General features: G+C 38.8%; 1 protein-coding gene across 8 annotated transcripts in view; it reads left to right on the top strand.

The window, feature by feature from the left end:
* Window positions 1–24,318, top strand: part of sema6e (sema domain, transmembrane domain (TM), and cytoplasmic domain, (semaphorin) 6E) — a 211,955-nt gene that overhangs the window by 160,504 nt on the left and 27,133 nt on the right. For all 8 annotated transcript variants that reach the window (XM_051721790.1, XM_051721789.1, XM_051721787.1 and 5 more), the window contains 9 exons: window positions 1,028–1,116; window positions 1,288–1,505; window positions 1,733–1,864; window positions 4,134–4,289; window positions 4,543–4,716; window positions 6,792–6,929; window positions 10,930–11,007; window positions 20,662–20,720; window positions 22,045–22,095. In XM_051721790.1, coding sequence (XP_051577750.1) covers window positions 1,028–1,116; window positions 1,288–1,505; window positions 1,733–1,864; window positions 4,134–4,289; window positions 4,543–4,716; window positions 6,792–6,929; window positions 10,930–11,007; window positions 20,662–20,720; window positions 22,045–22,095 — 1,095 coding nt within the window. The remainder of the gene's footprint in view (window positions 1–1,027; window positions 1,117–1,287; window positions 1,506–1,732; window positions 1,865–4,133; window positions 4,290–4,542; window positions 4,717–6,791; window positions 6,930–10,929; window positions 11,008–20,661; window positions 20,721–22,044; window positions 22,096–24,318) is intronic.

The raw sequence follows: 24,318 nt of genomic DNA, 5'->3' as shown, positions 1-24,318 counted from the left end.
TGTCTTCCAAACAGTTCCACTTTCGACTCATCAATCCACAGAACATTCTTGAGGATCATCAAGGTGTGTTTTGGCAAAATTCAGATGAGCCTTAATGTTCTTCTGGGTTAGCAGTGGTTTTCGCCTCGCCACTCTTCCATGGATTCCATTTTTGGCGAGTGTCTTTTTGATAGTGGAGTCATGAACAGTGAGTGACCTTTATTGATGCAAGAGAGGCCTGCAGTTCCTTGGATGTTGTCCTTGGCTTTTTTGTGACTTCCTGGATGAGTCTTCGCTGTGCCCTTGGAAGAATTTTTGAAGGTCGGCCACTTCTGGGAAGGTTTACTACTGTGCTAAGTTTCTCCATTTGGAGATAATGGATCTCACTGTGTATCTTTGGACTCCGAGAGCTTTTGAAATAGCTTTGTAACCCTTTGTATACCCAGACTGATGTATTTCAGTCACCTTTTTCCTCATAATTTCTGGAATTTCTTATGACCTTGGCATAGTGTAATACTGGGTGAGACCTTTTAGCCAACTTCATGCTGCTGAAAAAGTTCTATGTAGGTGTTGATTTGATTGAAGAGGGCTGGCAGTAATCTTGCCTGGATGTGTCTAGTCCAGCTGAACCCCATTATGAATGCAGTTTCATAGATTTGTGGATTTAGTAACTAAGGTGTTAATTATTTATTCACACAGGCCCAGTTGGTATTGGATAACTTTTCTGCTTCAATAAATAACATTATCATTTAAAAACTGTATATTGTGTTTACTCAGATTGCCTTTGTTTAATGTTAGATTTTATTTGAATTCTTGAAACAATTTAGTATGAAATATACAACAAAAACAGAAGAAATCAGGACAATATACTTTATAATATACAGGGCAAATACTTTTTCACAGCACTGTATTTTATAATTGAACATTAATATTTTAAAATAAATTTAATATTTTATAGTTTTCTAGCAGTTTTAAAAAGTTTATAAATAAAGAACATACATTTCATTTATTTTTATTCTATGTAATTCCAGTTTTTGTTTTTATTTAGAACCTCATTTCCTTCATGCCATCGAGTATGGAAACTACGTCTACTTCTTCCTTAGTGAGATTGCAGTGGAGTACACCACCCTTGGGAAGGTCAGACCTGCACACTTCAAACAGTATTTTTAAAAACTAAAAACTGAATGAATTTGATAAAAAAAAAAAAAAAAAAAAATCACACTTAATGTAAGTGAGGAAGCTCTTGGATAACACGCTCTTACACTCATCTTTCTCGTCCTTCTTTTTGTCATCCCTCTGTATCTCTAGGTGGTGTTCTCCCGAGTCGCTCGCGTGTGTAAGAATGATAACGGCGGTTCTCCACGGGTTCTAGAGCGCTACTGGACGTCTTTCCTGAAAGCTCGGCTGAACTGTTCAGTTCCGGGTGATTCATTCTTCTACTTTGACGTTCTTCAGTCATTAACCAACATCTTGCAGATTAACCACAGGCCTGCTGTGCTGGGCGTCTTTACAACTCAAGCCAACAGGTAGAGAAATCTGGAGTCCCACCATGCAGAGAAATCTGGACAACACATTTGTATTTATATTTTTACTGGTTTTCACATCAATACACGCTGACCTTAAATCCAGTCCATTTGGACTGTTTTACATTAAAAACCATTGTTTTCAAATTACTTGTTTGTTGGAAAGTGTGTTTGTTTCATATGTAACAATATCAAAGAGAACCATCAAACAGAGCTTTTATTTCTCTCAGCATCACCGGTTCTGCAGTGTGTGCATTCTACATGGACGACATCGAGAAAGTCTTTAATGGGAAATTTAAGGAGCAGAGAAACAGCGAGTCAGCTTGGACGCCAGTTCCTGATGAAATGGTGCCCAAACCCAGGTGAGTCATGTGAGAGCATCTTCAAATAAGCATATAGAACAAACCAAACACAACACACCCCTCACACACAAGTGTCAAAATATAGACTTCCTGATCCTTGTCCTCTTGCTCGGCGTAACATGTTTAAACCTGTTCTCTGTAAGTCGGAGAGCAGCTTGTTTGGCCTGATGCACCTAGGAGAGGATTGCAACAGCTTTTATTTAATAGTGGCAGACGGTTGCAATGAATTTTGTTTGTTGTATGTGTGTTAGACCAGTGTTTCCCAACTACTGTGCCGTGGCACACTAGTGGTCACTTTTGTGATTGTGAAGAGCAATGATTAATGTGCAAAAGTGACTTATATTTATACGCGTTAAGGGTCTTTCACATGACTCGCGTCAGCGCTGCAGAATACATTGAAGTCTATGAAGTGACGCCACTTTACACCAAAGTGTTTTTCACACACACGTTTTTGCTTCACCAATAATGTCTTTGAGAGTACTAAGCAACAAGAAATATTTAAAAACTGTCCAAATTTGTGAAGAGACATTGAATGTCTCATCATTTCTTTTAATTAAATATTACCTTATCGTTTACAAATATCAGAGTCCCCAGTTACTGAACTAATTTAAATTCACCAAGAAAACGCTTAGACCTAAACATAAATGAGTCCTTTTATTACTTTCTGCTATCAAAGCAACTGCAAGCTTTTTTCCTCTCTTCCAAATACACATTTTCAATGTTTATTGTGCACACCTCCTGCTTTTTTACATGGCAAACTCTTAAAATCTCCCCTCTGTGACATTTTCTGCAACTCTTGTCATGTGGAGGGCAATGCGGCACTTGATGCTGGCGTTGAACGGAGCATTGATGCCTCAACTCAACTCATGTGAAATGCACTTTACAATGACGAAAGAACATTATTGAAACTCAAAATTATTATTATTTGTCTGTTATTTTGGTCTTTTCTGATAAAAGCCATGCTCAGCAGTTTAAATAGGCTACTGTAGGAAAATGATACCGTAGATCTGCTTTGTGTTTATAATTCTTATACTGGAGTCAGTAGTTTTGTAGCCATGCAAGTTTTAATAAAGGAGAAGGTAAGGACGTTATTGAAACTCACTATTATTAGACTGTTATTGTTGTCTTTTTGGATGAAAAATAATGCTCAGACTGAAGGAAGACTATAGATCTGCTTTGTTCTTTTAATGCTTAAACACTATAAAGTCTCTTGGTAGATTTTGGTCATGAACGACTCAAAATGATTCACTGACTCACTCATAGCACATAAGACGCTCATTTGTCGCCACCTAGTGACATTTCCAGAAGGGGTCACTGATCTAATCAGTTAATAAAATTGAACAAATTTGTGAAACAGAAGCAAGCCTCACCAAAATACTATTTATTTATAAAAACATTTTTGCATAGCCGAATTTCAAACATTACAAGTAAACATGCTACTAAGACGGACAGAAAACATGGACAAGTTCTTGAAAAGGAAAAATATTGATGATGGTTAGCCTATGTGGGATAGTGGTGTGCCGTAGAATGTTTTAGTCATAAAAAGTGTGCCGTGGCACAAAAAAGGTTGGGAAACACTGTGTTAGACAATGGTAAAAACTACATAGTAGGTCCTGGTGGTGGCACGGTTACTTGCCTCAATCCGGGTGGCGGAGGACAAGTCTCAGTTGCCTCCGTTTCTGAGACCATCAATCTACGCATCTTATCACGTGGCTCGTTGTGCATGACACCACGGAGACCCCGCATGTGGAGGCTCATGCTACACTCCGCGATCCACGCACAACTTACCACGTGCCCCATTAAGAGAAAGAAGCACTAATCATGACCACGAAGAGGTTACCCCATTTGACTACCCTCCCTAGCAACCGGGCCAATTTGGAGTCACTCAACACACCCTGGATTCGAACTCACGACTCCAGGGGTGGTAGAAAAGTTGCATCTTTAAATTCTTTCCATTTAAAACAATGAGGCTACAGCCATACACATTCAGAGGGACGACTTTTGCCATTTTGTGTTGTTTTTTTTTTTTAGCATTCTGCCATCCTGTATTGGATTTTGAGATTTTGTGTCAAGTTAAAAATAGTCCAAGTTTTAAAACAAGACTCTTCAACTTCAATTTTGTTTTGCTCTGTCCAGCTATTTTTGAACACCCCCTAAGAAACATCCGATTGGGGTCAGGTGAACCCAAACCAGCCTCTTTACAGTATATGGGACTTTAAGACCGTTTAGGCAACTCACAGAGTACTCTTATTTTCATCTCTCTCTCTAGGCCAGGATCATGTGCAGGTGATGGCCCTGCTGCTGGTTATAAGTCCTCTACCAATTTCCCTGATGAGACACTTACTTTCATTAAGTCTTACCCACTAATGGACGAAGCTGTGCCTTCTGTCAACAACCGACCATGCTTCACAAGAACCACCAGCAGGTAAACACACATACACTCCGGTTTGCATGCTCCAATAGCAGGTAGACACATCCAGTCGTTACTTTAGCAATCTTTGTTTATGTTTCTCCCTCTCTCTTTCTCTAATTCTTTCTCCAGCTGTTTTCTTGACATTTGCGTCCGCTCTCTTGAGAAATGGCAACCATCAACAGTGCTGGAAGATGAATTAACAATTATTATTCTGATAAAGTTTATAATTTGTTTGTTTACTAATAAGCTCATGTTCTGCATCTAGGTTTAAGCTGACCCTGATTGCAGTGGACACGGCAGCTGGGCCTTATAAAAACTACACAGTTCTGTTTCTGGGTTCGGAAAATGGACGAGTTCTGAAGATTCTCGCCAGCACACACCCAAACTCCACATACAGCACCCAGGTTTTGGAGGACATAGATGTTTACAATCCCAACAAGTGAGTGTTATTACTGATGCATACACATGCATGCACACGCAAATATAAACTCCTTTCATAACGTATCCTATTATTTTGTCTGACCACACTCCCTGCTGAAAAGAGTAGCTTTGACCAGCATGAATTTTCATGCTGTTCCAGGCTGGTTTATGCTAGTTCATGTTAGTGTAGTGCTGGGCTAGTTGGTAGACCAGCATAACCATGCAAAATGTTTGATTTTTGATGAGTGCTAACCAGTGCGAGAAACCAAGCAACAGGAAATATGTCGTGTAATTTGTTGTTGTTGCTTTGTCGAGGAGGCTTTATTTATTTATTTTTTGTTACACTACAACTTCACAAAAAATGAACACAAAATTACACGTCTTTAATGTTTCAGTTCTTTTCTCACACACATCAGAAAACAGGTCTCAGGCAAATTAAACACACACAACCCTAAATAAAATATCGTCAGAGGCGTTTGATTAAGACAGTAGAATTTTTCCTGCAGTAAATAGGGGTGGATAGTGAGGAGCTGTAATTGTACTCATGGGATCTCGCCCATGTTTGTTTTCCTTGTGTGTATCTGACAACCAGTCTCATCTCCAGCTGAGACTCACAAGTTCCACAACAAAAATGTGAGCTCACTTCCATCTTGAGTAAACGGAGGCATAGACTAAATTCCCCCCCCCCCCTTAAAACTCAACCCCATGTGCCACTTAGCTTAAGATATTTTACATTAAACTATTGATTCATTTCTGATTATTACAGATGCTGAGAAATATGCATTTCAGTCAGCCTTCAATGTTTAACCTTCTTCAGTCAACTCAGTTCGAGTGGCATATCTGTGTAAAAATTATATTGCCTTTTCTTTCTTGATCTTGATGTGTCAAGCTTACTACATACTATGCAGTGTATAGCTCAGTAGCTCAGTGGGTAGCTCAGTGGTAAAATACACTGGCTACCACCCCTGGAGTTCGCTAGTTCGAATCCCAGGGCGTGCTGAGTGACTCCAGCCAGGTCTCCTAAGCAACCAAATTGGCCTGGTTGCTAGGGAGGGTAGAGTCACATGGGTAATCTCCTCGTGGTCGCTATAATGTGGTTTGTTCTCGGTGGGGCGCATGGTGAATTGAGCGTGGTTGCCGCGGTGGATGGCGTGAAGCCTCCACCGCGGCAAGCTATGTCTCCGTGACAATGCGCTCAACAAGCCACGTGATAAGATGCGTTGGTTGACTGTCTCAAACGCGGAGACAACTGGGATTCGTCCTCCACCACCCAGACTGAGGCGAATCACTATGCGACCACGAGGACTTAGAGTGCATTGGGAATTGGGCATTCCAAATTGGGAGAAAAAGGGGAAAAATCCCCCCCCCCCAAAAAAACATTAGTACGCTGCATTGTTGTCACATTTCTTTGCTATGTTAAACATTTAATTCAACAAGTATCATTCAATTATCTTTAGAAAAAAATGATTTTTCATTTTTTAAATATATTTCATAATTAACATTTATTGATAATGCTTTCGGTTCATTCACGCTCAAGGTGGGCACATTGATTTGGGGGACAGTATTCAATGCACAGTACTTTGGTTGTACACTGCACATTTTGGAAAAAGAAAGTGGGTATTACGTGCATACAGAAAATTTGCACAGTACAGTACATCAGAATGAGCTTTATTGCCAAATATGCTTAAACATACAAATTTTGGTGACAGAAGCTTCCAGTGCACAAACAATACAGCAACAAGACAGAGATAATAAAAAAAAAGGCAAAAAATAAATAAATTACATACACAAATCTGTTATATACAGATAGTGAAAGGGAATGTAATGGCAGAAGAGATAGGATATGTTAAATAAATATAATAGACTAAGCAGTGTATTGCACATAATTATTGCTCAATTGGGCAGTTTTAACAGTTCATGAGATGGATAGCCTGAAAAAAAAAAAAAAAAAAAAACTGTTCTTGTGCCTGACGGTTCTGGTGCACATTGCATTTTTTCCTTGTACGAGAAGTATGGTAGCAATTCCAATCGTAGCCTTTATCTCTAGAATAACTAAAATGGCATACCTACACAAAACCCATTTTCTCTCCCCAGGTGTAATGTGCAAGGTGAGGACCGGAGGATTCTGGGATTGGAGTTGGATAAGGACCATCATGCCCTGTTTGTAGCATTCTCAAGCTGCGTGATACGCGTTCCACTCAGTCGCTGTACTGACTACGGCGTCTGCAAAAAGTGAGTGACAATGAACATGTTCCTTGAACCCAGAATTCTTCCCATTAATTATGTATAAAACTTGAGTGCACTCAATATTGACAATGCTGTACTGTTGCTTTAAGTATCTTATACCGTTTAAATCATACACATTTATAAAAGTTACTATCTTAGAGATGTTTAAAACATAAAAGATTTCCTTGAAGTAGCTCAATTTATGATGCAGTGCAGCAACAAAAAAAAGTTATGACAGTCATGCAAGATTCAAGAAGTCTATGTGCCATTTCTCTTTTGATCTATTTTGGATAACGTTCATAAGTGCGCTGAAAGTGGTGTGTATTTCCAAAGACATGCATTCAAATTTAAACAGGGCAAAAAGCTTTATCCAGAATGCTGCCCCTTGAAGAGAGACATGGCTCGTTGTGGTGGATGTAGAAGTGTTTCCTCATCACATGCTACAGTACTGTAGCCAGCAACACTGCGTGCTTTGACTACTCACACGCAAATGAGAACCATCTGATTGGCCACAGGCCAGCAGTAAACCATTCCTTTAACACAGCTGTAGTATGAGCAAACTGATTGACTGTGTTTCCTTTTACAAAGATATCTAAACCTTATCGGGATTTCTGTCTAGATTCCACTTTTCCAAGCACAATCCTGCACTCACAGAGATGTCTAAACTGGCCGTGTTTGAACTTTTTCCAATCTGTTAGCTCACACTGTCTCAGCCTCTGAAGAAAGACCATAGCTCCATAGTTTTTTTCCCATCCTTTTGTTTTCTTTCTCTCCCTGGATTTATTTATTTTTTTCTCCATGCACACTGAGTGCTATATGCAAAAACAACTTCATTTGTTTCAATTCAAACTAATTATTTATCCACGAGAATGGAAAAAGTTTGTTGTGGTCAAAGATCATTTCTTTAAGTCTTCAGAGTTCAATAACAAGAGATAAAGTGTAAAGCATAGTGACCAACATTCAATGTAAAGAAATGGAAATAGCAGAAAGTGGGAACCAGTTGGGTAGTGGTTCTAAACGGGTTTATTCTGACAGGGTCCCAAAAAGCATGTGAAAAAAACCAATACTAAGGATAGCAAAACAAATAGGCAAAATAACTATAAAATGGAGGCAAAAATGGTTTATATACGGTATATCTTTTGTTTGCTTCAACAGCTGTGCATCCAATAACATTTCGCCGCAAATTCACTCGTTACTGGTAATATAGCTAATAAATAATACAATGTTTTGTCCAGTGTTTGTTCCATGTGTTAGGCTGCTAAATCACACTGCTGTTGTTTATGCATTTACTAAATGGTCAGTTTTTCCTATTCAGTCATACCGTGTTAATAATTTATATGAATATATTTATAATACATTTTAATGCTTGAGTTTAATGACTTCTTTGTGTACTTTTCTACAAAAAAGAATTTGATACTGTGTTGAATGTAAAATATGGATCCTGAAGCAAAACCAATTTGAGAACTGCTGCTTTAGAGGAAGTGACCCCTCTCTTTCACTCTATCGGCCTTTTCACAATGCCCCAACGTCCAGCAGTTGTTGGGTTTGGTCGCATCAGTGTGCTCACCCTGTTGGTGTTTGTTGGCATTCGTTGGAGTCTGTTTTCTCTGATTAACATGTTCAACTGCCGTTTGTTTGGTCTTAATGTTTGAGCATTTAGGTTTGATTTTCCAACAAATTCCAATAAACTCTGATGCCATCTGACTTCGCACACCATTGTGACGCTTACCTCTTTGTCATGGCAGGCAACTCATAGAAAATGAAGGCGCACCGATGCAGCTGCATTTGGTAGAGCAGGAAAAATGCAGTCAATCGCGATGAATAAAATTTTTGTAGTGAACTTGTTAAAGCATTCCTTTCTAAATAAAAAACAAAATTATGTTAGTTAGCTTGTTTCAGCAGTTTGTGTGGATGACAAATGTGAGGAAACATGTTTTACATACAAATAGGCTATATCAAGACGTGGACGATGATAGATTTGTGCTGAAGCGCTCATCTCAGTCCCATGAAATTCTTTGTTTCTCAAAGTGTCAAATCACACAGAAAATACAAACACTGAACTCAATGCAGATCTGCACTAATTAAACATTTCTTGACATAATTTGACAAGACAATCTCATGTGTAAAATATTTTTGCTGCTGGATTGCTCTCTGAATTAGGTTATAACTTAATGTCACATTGAATACATGCTAAACAGCAATCAACTGAGCATATACACTCACTGAGCACTTAATGAGGAACACCTGTACACTTACCTATTCATGCGATTATCTAATCAGCCAATCGTGTGCATAAAATCATGCAGATCCGGGTCAGGAGCTTCAGTTAATGTTTAAATCCACTATCAGAATGGGGGAAAGTGTGCTCTCAGTGCCAGACGGGCTGGTTTGAGTATTTCTGTAGCTGCTGATCTCTTGGGATTTTCAGGCACAACAGTCTCTAGAGTTTACTCAGAATGGTGCCATAAACAAAAAACCATCCAGTGAGAGGCAGTTCTGCAGACGGAAAGGCCTTGTTGATGAGAGAGGTCAATGGAGATTGGCCAGACAGGCTATAGTAACTCAGATAACCGCTCTGTACAATTGTAGTGAGCAGAATAGCACAACACGTCAAACCTTGAGGCGGATGGGCTACAACAGCCGAAGACCACTTCGGGCACTTTATTAGGACCATAGTGTTTCTAATAAAAGTTCTCAGTGCATGTTTATTTATACTTTATATTAAATTGCGCATGTTTGGCTTCATCCCCAACCTCTTTCTTGTCAGGCATCAACAACATGAATCAAAGGCAAAACAACAACATTAGATTGTTGGTGTTTGTTGGATCAGTGCGAACACGAAAGTTATGTTTCTCAACATTCTAGAACAACAGCTAACTTTAGAATGTTTGAAGTGTTGGCGTCTGTTGAGAAACATATCTGTCGTGTTCACACCGATCCATCCGTCGGAGGACAGTGCCAAAAATATTTTACACGTGAGTTTGTCCATAAAATATGGGGAAAGTTGAGATTTTGAATTATTGCAGATCTGCATTAAGTTCAGTGTTAGCATTTTCTGTGATTTGACAGCATTTGAGAAATAAAAAAATCTGCGTTTTTCATGTGAGTGAGAAGAGCGCTTCAGCATTAATCTATTTCCATCTGTTTTGATATAGCCTATTTGTATGTAAACTCCCTCACGAGTGTAATCCACTTAAACAAGCTAACCAACACTTAATTTTTTTTTTTATTTAGAAAGGAATGGAATGCTTTAACAAGTTTGCTACGAACATGATTAATCATGATTGACTGCATTTTTTCCTGCTCTACCAATGCAGTTGCGCCCACGCGTATTTGTTTTCTGCAAGTTGACAGGGATGCTAGCCTCATTGTCATGGCAACAGTTACCGAAATCAGATGACGTCAGAGTTTGATGGAAAATCATACCAGACTGCTCAAACATTCCAAGACCCAAAAAAAGCAATGTTCAATCGGTGAAAACATACACTACTGAACTCCAACAAACGCCAACAGGGTAAACACACTGATTCGACTAAACCCAACAAAATGTTGGATTTTGGTGTTTGTTGGGGTAGTGTGAACTGGCCTTATGACTCTCATCTAGTCACCGGACACATGATTTTTTCCTTTTCTCTCTCTCACCAGCTTTTCCATGTATCTGAATCTCAGTTGGCCTCTAGCAGACATAACACACCTGTCAATCATGCAGCACAAATACACACAAACACACCTTGCTCTACTGCAGTCGGTCACTCTCTCTCTCTGTTTTTTTTTTTTTCTCTCAGTCTTGGACTCTAGAGTCTCAGACCAGCAAGAGGCATTAATGCTTTGTTATGGAGATGCTGTGGCTGGCTGTCCCCTCTACCCCGTCACATATACTCTGAGAGAGGATGGGAAAATAGGGGGTGGGGGGTAGTAGAGACACGCACAACCTTTCAGCACATGTGGTATGAGTTAACTCTGTATAGTGTGTGTGTGTGTGTGTGTGTGCGTTTGTGTGTTTCAGGAGCTGTCTGTCCTCGCGAGACCCCTACTGCATCTGGATGAGTGCAGGGAACTGTGCCACAGTGGCGCCGGGACTCAAGTGAGTTTAACCTACAGCACGCAATCTTCTATTAGCCCTGCCACAGTAAAAATCCCATGGCAGCATTTTACAGTTTGTTACCATTAAAAGCCTGCACAGCTACTGAATTCTGTAAACTGGATTCCTATGCAATCAACAGTTTTTCTTATAGAAAGCAGCATTGTTTAAAGGTCTATTGGAGCTTAAGTTACTCTAAACGTCTTAAAAACATCTGGTAAAAATAAGATGGCCATAAAACGTCTTCAGAATTTATCACCAAGCAGTTATAGAATGTTACCAGACATTCTGCACAATGGCCTGGATGACTTCCTTGATAACTTAAAAATAGAATTACAGTAAATTCATATAGCCATACCATAAATTTTTTTAGAGTCAATTTAAACATCCTTTTAGAATTATACTCTTTATAAGAGCTTTACAAATAATTCTGGTATAAAGCCCATTAACTATCTTGGTGATGACATCACAGTCACACAATTTATATCTGGTGCTTCAGACCGGATATGTGTGCAGATATTTATTTTATATGAAGTATTTTTAAAAAGACAAAACACAAAAGACTTGTTTACATGACCTGAAACATAAAATTATCATTTACAAATATTTGTGTAAGCAATGTCAAGTTTACAGATGTCTTGCACATAGCACAGAACCCATAAGCCTTTTTAAACTTTTGGTTGGTTATTTAATTTATGCCACTCATATTGCATATACAGCTCTGAAAAAAATTAAGAGACCACTGCAAAATTATCAGTGTCTCTGGATTTACTATTTATAGGTATGTGAGTAAAATGAACATTTTTGTTTTATTCTATAAAGATATTGTCATTTAGAGCATTTATTTGCCAAAAATGACAACTGGTCAAAATAACAAAAAAGATGCAGTGTTTTTAGACCTCGACTAATGCAAAGAAAACAAGTTCATATTAGTTTTTAAACAAAACAATACTAATATTTTAACTTAGGAAGAGTTCAGAAATCAATATTTGGTGGAAAAACCCTGATTTTCAATCACAGCTTTCGTGCGTCTTGGCATGCTCTCTACCAGTCTTTCACATTGCTGTTGGGTGACTTAATGCCGCTCCTGGGACAGAAATTCGAACAGCTCGGCTTTGTTTGATGGCTTATGGCCATCCAGATTCCTCTTGATCACATTCCAGAGGTTTTCATTGGGGTTCAGGTCTGGAGATTGGGCTGGCCATGACAGGGTTTTGATCCGGTGGTCCTCAATCCACACCTTGATTGAACTGGCTGTGTGGCATGTAGTATTGTCCTGCTGAAAAAAACAATCCTCAGAGTTGGGAAAATTGTCAGAGCAGAAGGAAGCAAGTGTTCTCCCATTATAACGTTGTACGTGGCTTGATTCATGCGTCCTTCACAAAGACGAATCTTCCCGATTCCAACCTTGCTGAAGCACCCCCAGATCATCACCGATCCAAACAAAGCCGAGCTGCTTGAATTTTTGCACCAGGAGTGGCATAAATTCACCCAACAGCAATGTGAAAGACTGGTAGAGGGCATGCCAAGACTGAACTCTTCCCAAGTTAAAACATTAGTATCTTTTTGTTTAAAAACCTAATATGAACTTGTTTTTACATTATTCGAGGTCTGAAAACACTTCATATTTTGTCATTTTGACCAGTTGTCATGTTCGGCAAATAAATGCTCTAAATGACAGTATTTTTATTTGGGAGAAATGCAGAACTTTTTTTTTCTATAAAAAGTTCATTTTACTCACATACCTATAAATAGTAAATCCATAGAAACTGAATTTTGCAGTGGTCTCTTAATTTTTTCCAGTGTGTGTGTGTATGTGTATATAATGTATGCTTTAAAAAAAATATACATTTTAATGGACTGTTTGCTTTTTATAGTATAGGATAATAGAAAAAAGACAGGAAATTGGAGGGAGAGAGTGAAGGAATCAGAACCTGCGGTCCCATGAACCTGTTACACGGATTTTCAAGGGATGATTGACTTAATTTACTGACCTTGTGTTGTTGCATACCCATATGACTTTCTTCTGTGGAACACAAAAGGAGATGTTAGGCATAATGTTTCAAGTTTCAGTCAACATACACTTTCATTGCATCATTTTTCATACAATGAAAGTGAATGGTGACTTAGTCATTCTGCCTAACATCTCCATTTGTGGTCCATGGAATAAAGTCTTTTGGTGTTTGGAACAACATTAAACATGATGAACATACAGTCCTGTGAAAAAATAAGTGCACCCCATTGAAATCGTTTGCTTTGACATATTTGGACAAGCAAACAATTGATCCTCTCTTAAACAGTGCCTATTAATAAAGTTGATATACTCAAACAAATGACACACAAAATTGACATTTTGTAGTCATTTTCATAAAAAAAATAATGTATGCGTCTACAGCCAGAAAGAGATTGCACAAATTAACCTGCATGGGAGGTGTGTCAGGAAAAGGCCTTTTCTATCTAAAAAAAAAAAAGGTTACAGCAAGACTATAGTTTGCCAATGAACATATAGGCAAAGACCAGGCCTTTTGGAATAATGTACTCTGGACACACAAATCAAAGAGTTGTTTGGCCACAGTAACAGTACACATGTTTGGCCCAGACCAAAGAGAGCTTTTTCAGGAGAAGAACCTCATACCAACTGTGAAGCACGGTGGTGGAAATGTTATGGTTTGGGGCTGCTTCGCTGCCACAGGGCTGGGCAGCTTGCAGTCATTGATTCAACTATGAATTCTGCATCATATCAAAGAGTGCTTGAAGATAATGTGAGGCCATCTATCCGAAAGTTGAAGCAGACCTTTCAACATGGTAATAGTCCTAAACACATTAGCAAATGCACTGAGGAATGGAGGGTTATGGAATGGCCTAATCAAAGCCCAGATTTGATTTCCATTGAAATGTTGTAGGGGGATTTGAAATGTGCAGTACATGCAAGAAAACCCTCAAACATCTTGCAACTGTAAGAATTTTGCAAGGAAGAGTGTTGAAATATTTCAGCAAGCCAATGTCAGAGAGTGGTGGACAATTACGCAAAACACCTACAAGAAGTTTGTAACAATCAGCCTCTCGACCAGGTTACACAAACTAAAATGAGGATCCTGACTGAATGGAGTGGGTGTGTGTGCTGGTGTGAAAAGAGACAAAGGAATAATACCAGTTGAAAGCATATTTACAAAAGTATAAACAACAGACAACAAACACTTCACAATATTAAAACGTATCCACAGACTGTTCAAATGAACACAGAGTATATACAGATTTTAAGTATATTCGAAGAACAGTCTTTTGTGTTTTTTTTAGTGTCTGAAGTCCCAAAGGTAGCTCACCAGTGTATTTACAGTGTGATAGTTTTTGGAGAAAGTGACCATGATCCACAGTGCGAATAGTCTTTACAAAGGTAAGTAAATCCACAGGATATAATCCACAGAAGTATTCCAGGGATAGGTGATACCACTTAGCCTTCCCTAACGTGCCATGTTGGCTCCTTTTTATCCAGACCTACTCATTTCCTTCCTGGTCACATGACAGGTGGTTGCACAGTTCTTAAAGACATACCATGTAATTTTAAAAGAGATATAAAATGGACATATGCGAACATGTTAAACATACTATTAAAACACTATAACAATAATAAAACATTCTTTTGTTCATAGTATAAAATGTTAAAACATGTCCCTGTGTGGCTATGTTACAAGTTATTTCTGCTAAAGGGGGCAATACTAGCTCCTGAGGCCAAGGGTGTACGTACTTTTTCCACAGAAGAATATCACATCTATTGATATTTTTGTTGAATATATGAAGTATCAAGTATATCAACTTGATTAATAGGCACTCTTTCAAAGAGAATCAAATGTTTGCTTGTCCAGATATGTCAAAAAAGCCAACAATTTCCATGGGGTGTACCTATTTTTTTTTCACATGGCTGTATGCACTCCCAACTGTACCACGGCTCTAATGAATTCAGAGCTTATGAGTGAGATACTCAGCTGAATACATTTCATTTATTGAGGGTCAGGAAATTACATTTGCATGGCCTGGTCTTTTTAATAGCACTCTTTCTCTGTAACATGCTCGCAGTGTTAATCACATTATTTTCTGGCCATAACTTTGGCCATAAACTCGATATCTGTGGCCACGCATTGAGGCATGGTTATTCTGAACGAATGTGAGTATTGATCTCTTTAAATGGAGATGGAGAGTTATTTCATCTTAAACTCGTGATCACATTATTATATATACAGCAGATTTCCAGACCGCTGCCAGCGAAATGGACAGAACTTGTGGAGGGTACTTATCAGTGTCCCAGAAAAGCTTTGATTTACTCAAGCCTACAATTATACGCTTCTATAGCCAAACTTATGTCACAGTCATTCATCTTATCCTGTCAGATACCATAAAGTGTTCTGTAATAATACAGCACTTTAGAATTATTATAAAGAGCTCTAGAATCTTGTAGAATTTTGGTTTTTATCATAGAAACCAAAAGTAACCGCACAGATACTCGCCAGGCATATACCATTATCTCTCAGCATCCATGTACACAAACACAGACACATTTAGGTTGTAGTATGTCCACTGAAATGGACCATTCTCAGAGAATCTGATGCATATTTTACACACAAAATATGGTAAGAGTTAGCTGAATTAGCTGGTTCCAGTCTGATTCGCTGAGTTTGAGGGAGTCAGGGTGCACACATAAATAAGCAAACTTAATAAGCACTTTAGGAGCCATTAAAGTCAAACCCTTCTTTGCACAAAAAAAAGCTTTGAATGGAGCAGAACGCTGGTGTCTCGAGACACGTTTTTAAGAGTTGAAGTTCGTTTTAACTTGACCTATTGTCAAAAAAACTTGGTACTCCTGTGTGAGAGACAGAAAAAAACAGCGAGATGCTGTGCAACAGACAAAAAACTTCCGTCTAGCACATCTTTACATAGAAAAGCAATTGAAAAACAGTGCAGATGGATGCACAAAGGTGTTTAGTGTGAATGGCTATTTACCTGTCAGTCAGACAACTCCTTCCCTAATAATTAGGCACTTTTAATAAAATAACCTACAGTTTATACTAGACATTAGGCCTAGATAGAGGCAGATCAGGTAATAAAACAAGATTATACAAGATACTTTTTTCCTTCTGGGAAATTTCTTCGCTAAAGTAGAAATGTGTATCAGAAAAATGTAACAGGTGTTACAGTGTATACACAAAATGCAGTACAATATTATCAATAAAGTAGAAAGAATAAAATAATTGCATGACCAAAAAAAATAAAAAAATAAAATTTCATTTAAAAAAAATAGAAAGTGATATAGGGGAGAACTATACAGTAGCTGCATACTGTGCTATACTGTAGCTGTGTACTGCATGTTTATGTGCTAAACAGCATCTAGTGAAATACAGGTAAGCTGAGAGGGTAAAATGTAAAAAAAAGGGAAAAAAATATGTACTATATTAATAGTTTGACATTCTCATTTTAAAACAGTTCTGCAGCTTGATTTTTGCTGTGAACTGCGTTAAAAGGGTTTGGGGAATATGGAGAAAAGTATGACTATTATCTTGTAGGAGATTTTCTCTCATTGTTCTCCTTTTCCCCCAATCACTCTCTCCCAGGGGCAATTTAATCTGCTCACGATGAGAGAGAGTGTTTGTGCCAGTGTATGTGTGTAGTGGCCAACTCTGGTATAATGAAAAGCATGCATCTCAGAGGCATATTGATGTTCAGATATTATGCACCTGCAAGATCCCAATTTACCACTTTATGCAGGAGACTTTTTTATCTTGTCCTTCCATTTATCCTTCAATATGAGATGAAGTCATCCTCTCTCCTTCTCTCTCTCTCACTGTCGCTCTCTCCACTCAGGTTAATGGAAATAAGGACTCTAAATCATGTCAGGTAGTGAGGGCTGATTCACAGATTGATTGAATATGCAGGGCAGGGCAAGGCAGGAGAGAGGCTGAAATGGGGTGCTGACATTATATGACAAGTTCTGTGTATGCATGTGTTTTGCTCTTAAAGGGGTAATAACCCAAAAAATAAAAATTATGTCATCATTTACTCAACCTCATGTTTTTTTAAATCTTCTTAATTCCATGGAACACAAAAGTTATTTAGCAGAATGTTCAAGCTGCTCTTTTCCGTACAATAAAAGTGAATGTTGATTGACTGTCGAGAACGATTTTCAGTGAATAACAATTTAAGTTTGTTCTTCACACAAAGCTACTAAATGGCCCAGAAGACTTTGAATATAGTGCACAACCACTTTTATAATGATATTATTTTGCTTTTTGGAGCTTGTTGAGCCCTAGTTTCCATTCACTTCTATTGAATGGAGGAGAGAATCTCAGACATTCTGCTAAACTTCTCATCTGCTGTTCCACAAAAGAAAGTTCTACAGATTTTGGAATGACTTGAGGGTGAAAAAAATTGTTTCATTTTGGGGTGAACTATTCCTTTAAGATGAACTTTTAGTCATTATGGTGCTTTACAGTAAATCAAACAAAGCTCAGTTCCACTCAAAAAGATTTCTAGAATTGAAGCAGCCATGGACAACACAATTACTATTTTAGAAAATATGTTATGTTCAGTGATCTTTAATAATGATTTTGGATGTTCAGGTACATGATTCCATGCTCCATTAGACCACATTCTCTGATATAATCATGTCTCCATGGTAACACTGAGAGGAAGCAAAAACTGACGGAAAGTGTTGTGTTTTTGTGTGCAAGATGTGTCGCTCAGGTGCTCAGAAGTGAGCAACAGTGACACGCTCGGTTCTGTAATGCCAAGAGCAGCAGAACATAGCGGCCGCAAGGAGCAATGTGTCACCGTGGTTACGCTGTCAGACTGCATGAATCAGCAATGTCCCTCGCATTAAATCATATTCGCTTAAAATTATACTTAATGTGCTGTTGTGCCCAAACGCAAATTTCCTTTATACAAAGGGTTTTTGATCTGAGTCAGAGTGGACTGGAAACATTTGTACTTGAATGAACAATAGTCCCTGTAACTTTGTCTGTTAATTTCATATGTGAGCACATTAATTACATGTTTTCATGTTAAATACATAAGATATTGTTTATGTCAGGAAGCAGAGAATGATGAGGCTCAGGACCCAAATGCAGAGTTAAAAATAAAGGGATTTACTAATACAAAAACAAACACAAACTCCCACAAGGGGAAAAACAATAAACATAAACTACCCCTTAGGGGAAAAGTAAATCCAGGTTGTAGGGCTGAGGTAACATTGGAACCAGGACCGACCAGACCAAACAGGGTAGTGATGGGCATTCCGACTCTTTTCAGTGAGCCGGCTCATTCGGCTCAGCTCACCAAAAAGAGTCGGCTCTTTTGGCTACCAAACGGCTCTTAAAAAAATTTTTTTTGTATTTTTTCAAGTCAAACAGTTTGCGATAGTTTGACTATGATTGGTGTTAAAACAATTCCAATTAAATTATTAAATGAAATCATATTCTACCTTAACCACAATGTATTTAAAAATGCATTGGTTTGCATTTACATTTAAAGTATAACTTTTTAATGTATATAAACAATGTGCATATAAATCTAACCATTCAAAACTAATACAATCTGAACAGCATAATAGAATATTGCACCATATCAAAGAAAATTAAATGACAATTTGAAAAACTGCAGCATCCCACAAATTGAAATAAATGTAAAAAAGAAGGATGCTATTACACATGTGAATTTAAAGTATAACTTTTTTAATGTATATAAACAAAGTGCATATAAATGTAACAATTCAAAATAAATACAATCTGAACGACATAAGTTGGCTCCGCCCTCCCTCATGCATCTTTGGTTCATTGGTTGACACTGCATGTCTGATTGACAGAAACAACAGGTGAGGCTGTTAGTCTGAGCAGACAGTCAGAACGAATGTGTGTGCACTTGAGCATTTAGGCCTATATTATTTTATTTCTTTTTTCATTCTTTGAATTCGTTAATTCTATTCATTTAAATCTTTTGATTATTCATATATAATATTTTTTATATTTTTATAAATAGATTCGGCTCTTCTGATATGCGAGCCGGCTCCCAACGTTCACCTAAAAGAGCCGGCTCTTAGAGCCGACTGGTTCGCGAACAACCAATCACTAAAACGGGGAATCAAAAACAGGACCAACATGAACCGGCCAACAAGACTGACTGGAAACACACAAGATGAACTGGCACTGGACAGCTCACGAGGATACTAAAATAGGGAGAGAAATCAACAGGGCGGGTGTGAATAATAAACTAATAATGGGCAAACAAGGAGGCGGGGTAGGACGCAAGACAGAGAGAGACACTCGGCGATACAGAAACAAAACAAAGTCACATGCTCTCACAAGACAACAAAACACCCAAATGGCATGAGCGCACATCGCCAATACAATAAGGCAATATACGCTCATGCCAACTGACAGACAAGACGAGAGAATGCATAGCAATGCCAAACAAAGTGATGCCACGCATTCCCACACTAAACAAAGCCTGAGCGTACATCGCGAGGCAAATGCCACGCGATGCACGCAACGTGACAAAATGAGACAGGACACCTGTACGAGAGGTCGGCCACACACACACACACGACACCTCAGACCGAAGTGACCAAACCTCAGCACAACGTAAAGACAAAAACCCAGACTGACAGGACAGTGACAGTTTATGATTTCATGAAAATAACAGTTAACACTTTATTTTACAGTGTGTCACAAATATTTTACTAAAATCAATTAATAGTAATAATTATAAGTGTATTTACTTGCAGCTGCACAAAACATTTACAAAGTATGTACATGTAGTTAATTAATATTACTTGGTACCTCTGTAAATACGCAATAACACAGACACTCAAATAAAGTGTGACCAAAATAACATTTGAGGCTTCCATTTTGAAACCTTTTCCAGTGTGAAACCTTGGGAGCACATAGAAATATCACATAAAATGTATGTAGTTTTCCAAAAGTTGGGTTTTGTTGCTTTTAATGGACAAGCATTAGCTTTAAAATCATCTATATGCTAGTGTGAAAAAGTTGACAATTAACTTTTAGAAGATATGCACATTTAAAATTTACAGTCGTTCTCTTCTGGGAAACTGACCAAAAATGTTGATGACTCATCTTGCACTACTCTATTTTGTCCAATCAGGTGCTCTCTAGAATAGAGTAAGTCCCTCCCCTTATTACATGAAATAAAATCCATTTGCACTCGTTCTTATGCTGCACATGTCTTTCAACTATTTATTCAATAATGAAAACTAATAGTTACATACTTCAGCACCAGCTTTAACTGTATGTAAATGCTTGTACAGTTGCATTTTTGAACATTAAAGTGTATGTATAGATACAAATGAGTTTACACATGTTTCTAACCACATGGCCTCTAAAAACATGGCTTTCGTGGTATAAGGGAGGGTGTCCTTGTATGTCAGACACTCAAGCCTCAATCAGATTGTAACGTGTTATTTGCCTTTACAGTCGCTCAAGGAGGCAACAACAGAGCGCTGACAGCAAAATTAATTAGAGGGATCATTCAAAGAGAGATACATAAAAGAATGATTGTCACTCCCTTGTCCTCTTTCTTACTCCTTCTGCTCACATTCTTGTGTCATTGTTCCTCTCTCTATTCTGTTGCTCTCCCTCTCTGTCTCTGTCACAGGTCTGGATTTGAACAGTATGTGGAGAGTGGATATCTTCAGTACCCAGACAGCTGTCATGGTGAGTTCCAGACAGTCCGTAGTGACTTGCTCTCAGACATCATAACTTATCCAGACCATTACTACAGTTCTACAAATTCTTGCTACAGCTCCACCTCTGCTCTGGCTGAGTTTTAGATTAATAGCCTTGTGTATAGATTGAACCTTGTGTATTCTTGGACTGAAGAATTCTACAACTGCAAAACCTTTTCTTTTTGAGAAAGAAATGAAAGCAAAAAGCATGTAGTAATTAAGCAATTAGGTACGAGAAGCTGTGCAATATTTCGATCCAAAGGTCATTGTTAGGCACAATGATTAGCTGAGTGCCGGTAAGCTCTGTAGCCATGAATATAAAAAAATCAATAATGCCTTTACTACGGGGGCCTGGGTAGCTCAGTGGTAAATTACACTGGCTACCACCCCTGGAGTTCGCTAGTTCGCTAGTTCAAATCCCAGGGCGTGCTGAGTGACTCCAGCCAGGTCTCCTAAGCAACCAAATTGGCCCGGTTGCTAGGGGGGGTAGAGTCACATGGGGTAACCTCCTCGTGGTCACTATAATGTGGTTTGTTCTTGGTGGGATGCATGGTGAATTGAGCGTGGTTGCCACGGTGGATGGCGTGAAGCCTCCACACACGCTATGTCTCCGTGGCAACGCGCTCAACAAGCCACGTGATAAGATGCACGGGTTGACTGTCTCAGACGCGGAGGCAACTGGGATTCGTCTTCCGCCACCCGGACTGAGGCGAATCACTATGCGACCACAAGGACTTAGAGCGCATGGGGAATTGGGCATTCCAAATTGGGAGAAAAAGGGGAAAAATCCAAAAAAAAAAATAAAAATAAAATAATGCCTTTACTACACATTTTCATTAAAATTTTCATTAAAATTCCATCCGTCCACTGGAAGATACAACAAGTGTAAACTAAGGTTAATGGTTGGACTGATAGCGCAGTGATATACATTACAAAGTACCTAGATGAGCAGGTGTTTCGCGTCAAAGCTGTTATTATATTGTGTGTTTTAGCACAGCTGGTATACTGGAACACTCTATGAACCAATCAGCATTCAGGACCAGTACTATACATTCTATAAATAAAAAATAAAAAAACTTAGCCATGGTAAAATCACTTAAACTGATGGCCTCGAGAGGATTATTGCTTTTATAAAAGAGCAGCTGCATCAAAATGAAAAAAATATGCCCATTGCCTATTAAACTATTACATTTATTAAGAGTAATAACCACAATAATATAATGTCATATAGATTTTTGCCCTATCTGTAGGCCGTTTGTGGTGTTTTAATGGTTTTGGCTTTCATGCTTTCCTGATCTCCCTTATTTCTATAGATGTCATGGCCACGACACGCAAGCAGAACCCTGCAGTGGACTCTGCGTACGGTCAGTGCACTAATTCAGTCTTATGTGTTTTAAATTCAGTCATTCAACTCACCTAAGGATATATCACACTTTGTCCAGCCATATTCATAATCATTTTATGGTCAGCCTTTTTCATTCTGGGTCTTTGAATGTCCTTTGTTCCAACAATGGGCACAGATTGCTAGCATTTTTTCACATTCTGTCACTGGTTTCTTGGTGTGAACATTACAGCATTTCAGCATATTTCAATTTCTAGCCTTTCTCACACAGACTCTCTCTCACTCACACTCACACATAAAACTTAAATCTGTCCTGGTCTGACCTCTGAGTTAAACCTACAACAATTCTTAGAGAGGTGTGAGCATCCAAGATCAATAACGTTTATTAAATGACCAGCAGTGAGGCTGCAGAACTGGACCACAGACCGAAATGGCCTGCAGCGCTAAGCTGCAGCACTTAATGGCCTGCTGTGTCAGGGCGCTTTGAGCAAGAGCCTTGGAGGAACAACTGAAATTTACAATCTGACAAATTAATTTTCTGACTGAGCTGGATGTGTGATAGTATGCGTGTGTGCATCTGTGTCAGAGAGAGAGACAGACAGACAGAGAGTGTGTGACTTTTTTTTTTAATAGTGTGTGTGTGTGTTTAAGAAAATGACTTGAGAGAGTGAGCATATTAGTGTGTTAGAGGGAGTATGTGTGAAAGACAAAGGGAGAGTGTGTGCATGTGTGCGTGCATGTGCAAGTCAGGTTTTACTCATAATGTAAATGTCCCAACAAGGAAAGTAAAACCTGAAATCACTTACATTGTGGGAATAGCTAAAAGTCCTCATTAGAAAAACAGCTTCATATTAAATAATGTCATTATGAAATGCAAAAAGGTTTCTGTAAGAGTTGGGTTTAGGGTTACTGTATAAAAAACATTTGCTAAGTATAACAACATTGGAAAGTCCCCACCATGATATTGTTTGAGGGAGAAAGAGAATGTTGCATTTTTTATTTACTCTATTACATTTCAGACTGTTGTGAGCTAATTGCTGACAGCTGACCTGTCTGTGCGTTTGACTGGTGTGTGTGAACATCCCTGGGTGGTGTCATCTGGTCTTGCTTCTAAAGCAAGGGGGAGTAGAGTGATCTGGGCCAGTGCAAAAAGCTATTGTACTGCACACAATATTCTGTGACTTAAACACACACAAACATTCAGCTCCTCCTCCTCTGTGGATCATGGAGAGATATTCTGTGTTCTACTCAGAATCCTTGCATTACCATCTGGTTTAGTCACATTAGGTTATTAGCACAGATGAGGTTTAGTAAACAATAAGATATCCAAGTCATCTGATCTATTCTAATCTTTTACTAATGAATCAGTGCCACTGTTTTTATATAGCTAAATTACAGCTTCTTACAAAACAGAAATATCTCCCAGACAGCCTCTAATCTGTCCATCAGCAAATTAGAGAGAAGTGAATAATTCACTGGTGACTCCAGAAGGAGGGAAGGAAAGAATAAGAAAAAAGGAAAGAGATCCAAAGGAAGGAAGGTAAGAGAGACACCAATAAAAGGTTAATGGTGGACATTGAGAAACAAGGAAGACAGGAGGGAAGGAGGGAGAGAGGGAGAGAGAGAGAGAGAGAGAGAGAGAGGTGTGCATCATGGTGTAAGTCTGTAGTGATGTTTTCCCATAGGAGAAATGGTACAGGTGTGTAGGATTCTGGATGTGCTCCACACTGTCTGTGTGGGGTTCATATGGTGTGAAAGAGCACACAGTGGGTGCCCAGTTTCAATGAGCATCCCTACCGATTAATTCAGTTTGTGACTGAACCCACCAGAGCTCCTCTCCATGCCTCTGTAAATGACACAGCAGCATACCTTTCCTCTCTCTTTCTCACCTCACGCTGAGACAAAACCTTCCACGGCACTGTGGCACAGTAATTAGAACTCTACCTGCATTCAATAGGAGTTATTACATCCTCAGAACTTTACTGTGTGATAAAGCCATCCCATTGTGAAGGCCAGACAAAAATTTGCACAATGCACCACTGTTTTCCGACAGTTCTTTTCTTCCAGCACCCTTTAAATAGGAAGAAAGGAAATTAAATGATAATAAAAGTATCCCCTGTGCCAGCCCTCAGTGCCCCTGTTGGGCGGGCGCTGTGTGACACAGATGGCAAGATGACAGGCTTTATTTAGAGGTGGACAGAAAGAGGATGGGGTTCACGCTTGGCCCGGTCAACCAGCTGGTGCT

This window comes from Myxocyprinus asiaticus, chromosome 16 (genome assembly GCF_019703515.2).
Source record: "Myxocyprinus asiaticus isolate MX2 ecotype Aquarium Trade chromosome 16, UBuf_Myxa_2, whole genome shotgun sequence".
NCBI lineage: Eukaryota > Metazoa > Chordata > Actinopteri > Cypriniformes > Catostomidae > Myxocyprinus > Myxocyprinus asiaticus.
This window is presented reverse-complemented; position numbering and strand designations above follow the sequence as displayed.